The 6,362-nt window shown below is 42.7% G+C and overlaps 1 protein-coding gene across 1 annotated transcript; it reads left to right on the top strand.

Moving 5' to 3' along the window:
• The first annotated feature begins 735 nt into the window (after positions 1-735).
• On the top strand, positions 736-5,649 carry LOC117845247 (CDPK-related kinase 5). The gene is made up of 11 exons (XM_034726213.2): positions 736-1,475; positions 2,102-2,232; positions 2,784-2,825; positions 2,919-3,027; positions 3,325-3,403; positions 3,538-3,834; positions 3,908-4,020; positions 4,465-4,572; positions 4,657-4,719; positions 4,808-4,975; positions 5,058-5,649. The coding sequence occupies exons 1-11, from the start codon at positions 912-914 to the stop codon at positions 5,196-5,198; spliced, it is 1,815 nt and encodes a 604-aa protein (XP_034582104.1). The 5' UTR covers positions 736-911; the 3' UTR covers positions 5,199-5,649.
• Positions 5,650-6,362: the final 713 nt, after the last annotated feature.

Below are 6,362 nucleotides of genomic sequence, written 5' to 3'. Positions count from 1 at the left end.
TCGACAGATAAAGCGCATATAGACATATGGTGCGTATAACGGCTGGGTCCCATTTTGACCTAGGCCACGGAATTCTCGAGTGACCAATTAAACGCTGGCATCTCGCGCTCACCTTGCCAATTGCTCTCTCCCCTTTGTCCTCACTATGCTTTCTTTTTCCCCCGAAAAGAACATGATCACATGTATATATCTCTTTTTTCTCCAATAATCACATGCCCACATCCAACAAAAAGGCTCAACCAACAGCAAGGACAAGGACTAATCATAACTCATCACAGCAGCAGTTCTAAAAAAAAAAACTCCTAACAGCAGCTAGAGAAAAAATCGAAAAATTGAGAAAACAACATTCCAATCACATTCAAAATGAAAAATAAGACTCCGGAATGAAACGGAGAAAAAATGAGTTTGCTTTCGTGCAATTTCCGTTAAAAAATTAAAATGGATAGAAATTCCCTTGTTCCACCCATTCACAAGTTCATCATAATGATTTTGACTACAAAAGCTAACCACAATCATCAACAAGAAAAAAAAAGTGGTACTACCATACTCAGGCACCAAAGCCAACAAACAAAAAGAGAAAAAGGAGAAAAAAGGAATTAAAAGCACTAAACGCCCCACCAGCCAGGCAGCTCCACTAATCTCTCTCTCTCGCTCCGACCCCGCGTCGCCACCTCGCTGCCTTTACTCCTCTCCCACCTTCCCGTTTCAATTCGCCTCACTCCCCGCAGTCCCCACTCGCCACTCCCCCCAAAGCTCCTCGCCTCCTCTCTCTCTCTCTCTCTCTCTCTCTCTCTCTCTCTCTCTCTCTCTCGCCCCGCCATGGCCTCTCCCTCCACCGCCTCCTCCTAGCTCCCGTCCCAACCCCTCCCAGATCCCGAACGCAGCGCGCCAACCCCCGGCGCAGGCACAACATGGGAGGGTGCCACGCGAAGCCGCTCACCCACGAGGCCGACAGCTCGCCGCCGCGCGCCGCGCCGGCGACCCCGCCCCCGGGCTGCGCCACCCCGGCCACCCCGGGGAAGAAGCATTGGGCGGTGTCCCCCTTCTTCCCGTTCTCCACGCCGAGCCCGAGCCCCGCGCACCGCCTCTTCGGCGGCTCCGCGGCGTCCCCGCGCAAGTCCTCCCCCGCGCACCCCGGCGCGGGCGCCGGCTCCGCGCCCACCACCCCGGCGAGGCGCCTGCTGCGGCTGCCTTTCCCGCCGCCGTCGCCCGCCAAGCACATCAGGGCGGCGCTCGCGCGGCGGCACGGCCCACCGCGGCCCTCCATCCCCGAGGAAGGCGGCGGCGAGGGGGAGGGCGGCGGCGGCGGCAGGGGGCTCGACAAGGGGTTTGGGTTCAACAAGGGGTTCGCGGCCAAGTACGACATGGGGGATGAGGTCGGACGGGGACACTTCGGCTACACGTGCGCCGCCACGGTTAAGAAGGGCGCGCGCAAGGGGGAGTCCGTCGCCGTCAAGGTCATCCCCAAAGCAAAGGTGATGTGCAGCTTTCGCAATGCCTAGTCTGGCATTTTTGTTTTGATGTGTTCTCGGTGAATTTTAAGATACCACATACACATGCTACTTTTCTCGAAAAACAATGACCATCTGGAGATTTTGAGATGGTTTAGATTTGCTAATTGCTGACGGCTAATATGTTCTCGTGACATGAGAATACTAAATTCGAACAAAAATTTTTACTAAATTTTGTGGTGACCTGACAAGGTTCTGCAATCTGCACCGCGAACACCTTATTGCATGCCCTTAGGATGATTAAGGTTTTCTGTTCTGTGCATTCTGCCCTTCTAGGTAGATTGGGCATATAAGATTTTGTGCTGCAAATGCACCTACTCAAATGATGAGACATGGATGCATTGGGCATTGTTTGTTACTTGTGAAACTTGAATTTGATGCTTCACAACTTTTATGCATTATTTTTTCCCTGATCCAGAAGGTTCCAGCTACTTGGCATTATAGTTCTATGATATATTTTGTGCGAACTGATTTAATCTCCTTATGGTTCTGCTATGAGCTTCAATTAGTCATTGTCTGAACTCTGAACTTGGTTCCTTATATGAACACCTTCTTGACATCAGCCACTGCTTGCTGTTTTGTTTTATCAGATGACAACATCCATTGCTATAGAGGATGTCCGAAGGGAGGTTAAAATTTTGAAAGCTTTGGCAGGAAACAAGAACTTGGTCCAATTTTATGATGCCTATGAGGACACCGAGAATGTGTATATAGTAATGGAGTAAGCTTCCACGATCTAAGAAGTCATAAATTTCTCTTGATTGATGTTTCGTATTATATGAGGATGTCTTCCACAATATATTTAGTGTTGTTATCCCTCATCATTGGCACTCACAACAGTAAATAAAAAATCATGAAACAGAATGAACGCTAGAAACTGGTTAACTTGACGTTTCTATTCTGTTTCCGAGTAACACTCACAATGCTGGATCAAAGTAAGCATTGATAATATGCAACGATTGTATATAATCTGGTAGAAGTTGCACTTGCTACTTAACGATGAAAATGAACTCACATAAATGTTCTTCGCGAGAAGCAGTTATTGCTATGCTTCTCTTTCCCCGACAAACCTTAATCATTTCTGGAAAGTGTAAAAGCTTCCATAGTATTTACATACTGCCAAATTTGATCTCTAAGGTCTACTGGGCCTTGAATGATTTCTTCTATTAGCTATCTATTTTGCATTTATATTCTTTTATACCCTGCTGCTGCTGATCCTTGGGTAGCTGCTTTTTCTGTATTTAACATGCAATCCATTCTCCTATTGCGTAGGTTGTGCGAGGGTGGAGAGCTACTCGATAGAATACTTTCCAGGTATGTTGAATGTGAACATTTTTTTTGAAATAACACTATAGTTCTCATCGAAATATGTGCTTCAATAGAACTGTTGTTTTGCATTTGACTTAGAGGTGGGAAGTACTCCGAGGATGATGCAAAAGCTGTCCTGGTGCAAATATTAAATGTTGTGGCTTTTTGCCACATTCAAGGAGTGGTTCATCGGGATCTCAAACCAGAGGTGATGTGTTTATCTGCATCTCTGCAATTAGTGCAAATTTCATGATTCAATGAGGTTTAGAATTTGCTAAGTTTCTACTTTTCGTAGTAACTACTTGTTTATTTCTCATACCATTATACACTACATCCATCAATCTGGTGCATTGTACTGTTGCACGCGACTTGTTTATTTGAGACATTTGTTGCATTTTTATATTATTTTTCTCCCTTTTCATTTCTTTGTGGATATATTCTAATATTAGTATTTTCCTTTGTTGATGCTATCATGGTTTCTAAAAATATAATACCGTTTTTTCAGAACTTTCTTTTCACTTCGAAAGATGAGAATTCCCATCTCAAGGCTATTGACTTTGGCTTATCAGATTTTGTAAAACCAGGTATACTGCTTACCGGTCAAACTATGTTTTTGTTAACTTACTGGTCTCTAATTGCCTTGACCAAAAAGGATTGTAGTATTCACACTTTCACTGGCAAAAAGATCTTAAATATGTGGTTCTAATATTTTATGCAGATGAGAGGCTAAATGACATTGTTGGAAGTGCTTATTATGTTGCTCCAGAAGTTCTGCATAGATGCTACAGCACAGAAGCTGATGTATGGAGTATAGGTGTAATTGCATATATCCTTCTTTGCGGCAGTCGTCCATTTTGGGCGCGCACTGAATCTGGCATATTCCGTTCTGTTCTCAAAGCTGACCCCAGCTACAATGAGGCACCATGGCCTTCTCTAACTCCAGAAGCAATGGATTTTGTTAAGCGGTTGCTCTGCAAGGATCCACGTAGAAGGATGACTGCAGCTCAAGCTTTAAGTGAGTTTCATTTTATCCAGACAGATTCTAATGAATATTACATTGTTGTGAGTATCCATGTTTCTTCTGCCAGGTCATCCGTGGATCAGAAATTACAATGACATTAAGCTGCCATTGGACATCCTTATATTCCGACTTATCAAAGCTTATATCCGTTCCTCATCTTTACGGAAAGCTGCTCTGAGGGTCAGTACTTCAAAATTTTGTTCAGATTTTTATCCTTTTGTTGTACATGCATGTATGATGTTCATTCTTTGTCACTCGCTTTATGCCACACCAAATTTATTCTCCTGAAAGGCTTGTATGGGTGCGCTTTAAACTGTTTTGTTTAGTAGTGGTTAAGAATTCCCTATTAAATCCTGTTGATCAATGCACACTACAGTTTTTATGGTAACCATTATCTGAACTTTTTGCTTGCGTAAATGTATGTGGTTTAAGTTGGTGGGGGCAGCATTTCATGGGTAGATATGGCCCTTGCTTCGGATTCTCTTAACATAGACTTCTGTTGCCAATACTTCATGTTCTATGTGGTGCTTAGAAGCTTTACTTGTTAAGTATATCATAATTGTTCTGTGTTTAATATCTGTAATATGCATTTATTAATGTATGATCTTTCTTGATCTGCTGCAGTCTCTATCAAAAACTTTAACTGTTGATGAGCTTTTCTATCTCAAGGCGCAGTTTTCTTTATTGGAACCAGATAGAAATGGATGCATCACCCTTGACAATATCAGAATGGTTAGTTCATCATAGAGCTCTGATATAGCCTGTCATATTTATTTTGAGTAAATCTGGTGACTCCTTTTGTTTCATGCTGTTTAGGCCTTAACAAGAGAAGCTACCGATGCGATGAAGGAATCACGAGTTCAGGAGATTCTTGTTTCGGTACATTTGTTTTTTAATCTTATGATGACATTTTTTTAATTCATCCAGAAACAGTACCACTCACTTTATAACTTAACTTTCTTTTCAGTTGAGCGCCCTTCAGTACAGAAGAATGGACTTTCAGGAGTTCTGTGCAGCAGCAGTTAGTGTGCACCAGCTCGAAGCATTGGATAGATGGGAGCAACATGCGCGATCCGCATATGAACATTTTGAGAAGGATGGCAACCGTGCTATTGTAATTGATGAACTCGCTTCTGTATGTGACCTTCCTTTCCCTCTCTAGTCCATCAATCTGGCTTGTCCTCCCATATTTCCTGATTTGGTTTTCGTTCTCTCAGGAATTGGGCCTCAGCCCTTCGGTGCCGCTGCATGTTGTTCTGCAAGATTGGATCAGGCATACGGATGGGAAATTGAGCTTTCTCGGATTTGTCAAGTTATTGCATGGCATGTCCAGCAGGTCCCTGTCAAAGATGAGATAGCTGTTGATAATCTCTAACGACAGCACAAGTTCACACCACCCTAGCCCTTGCCGACTTGGTTCACAGGCAAATTAACAGGGCTACAGAACCGTCGACTGGAGCTTGCATAGTTGCATATCGAGGGCGTCTGAGTTCTAGCAGCACCTGGTCTGTCACTAATTTGAGTATAGAGTTGCGATTGTCGTCGTCTGCCTACTGATCATTTAGTCAATAGGAAAAAGGAAAAATCTCACCCATGTCTGCAACATGTGATGTTTCTAACAGTCGTAGAATAGGCATGTTCTGTCGTTGTGATTTTGGGAACAACTTTGTAATGCTTGTTCCTGGAACTGGAGCAAGTTAGCTGCGGTCACCAGGTTGGTGTTTGGAGCGTGGACATATATTCACTTACTGGCATTGTCATGGTGTCATTGTACTGACAAATGAAAGTGAGTGATCGTTATGTTGTTCATCAGGTTCTCCTTCGTGTATATATTGATGAGATGAAGATGTGCCGTTTTTTTAATTCCAGAAGATATTAGCATGTCATTTGGCAAGCTCTAATTGTTTCTACTTTCTACTCCTAATAATAAATTGTACTAAAATATAGTATTAACAAACTTTGCATAAATTTTAGAGGTATGAATAACCATTTCAGACCTTTTTTATATCTAAAAAGAACTGTATTTCTTAGCATTCTAATTTTATTATGTTTCACCCTTGAACTGCACTAGAAACTAGAAGTCGGTGCCCGTCCGTACGTTCTTCAATCATGCTAGTGTCAGAATTCAAACTTAGAGGGTGTTTCGACGGGTGTTTGGATACGAGGTGTTAAACTTTAACAGTATCACATCGGATGTTCGGATGCTAATTAAGAGAACTAAATATGAACTAATTATAAAATTAATTGCAGAACCCTGTGCTAATTCGCGAGACGAATCTATTAAACCTAATTAATCCATCATTAGTAAATGGTTATTGTAGCACCACATTGTCAAATCATGGACTAATTAGGTTTAATAGATTCGTCTCGCGAATTACACTCCATCTGTGCAATTAGTTTTGTAATTACTCTATGTTTAATACTCCTAATTAGCATCTAAACATCCGATGTGACGGGTGTTAAATTTTAACACCCTGAAGCCAAACAGGCCCTTAGTTCGGATTAAAATTCATGTCACATCG

The sequence above is a fragment of the Setaria viridis genome, chromosome 2 (assembly GCF_005286985.2).
Source record: "Setaria viridis chromosome 2, Setaria_viridis_v4.0, whole genome shotgun sequence".
Taxonomy (NCBI): Eukaryota; Viridiplantae; Streptophyta; class Magnoliopsida; order Poales; family Poaceae; genus Setaria; species Setaria viridis.
Note: the sequence above shows the minus strand (reverse complement) of the source record. Positions and strands in the feature narration are given on the sequence as shown.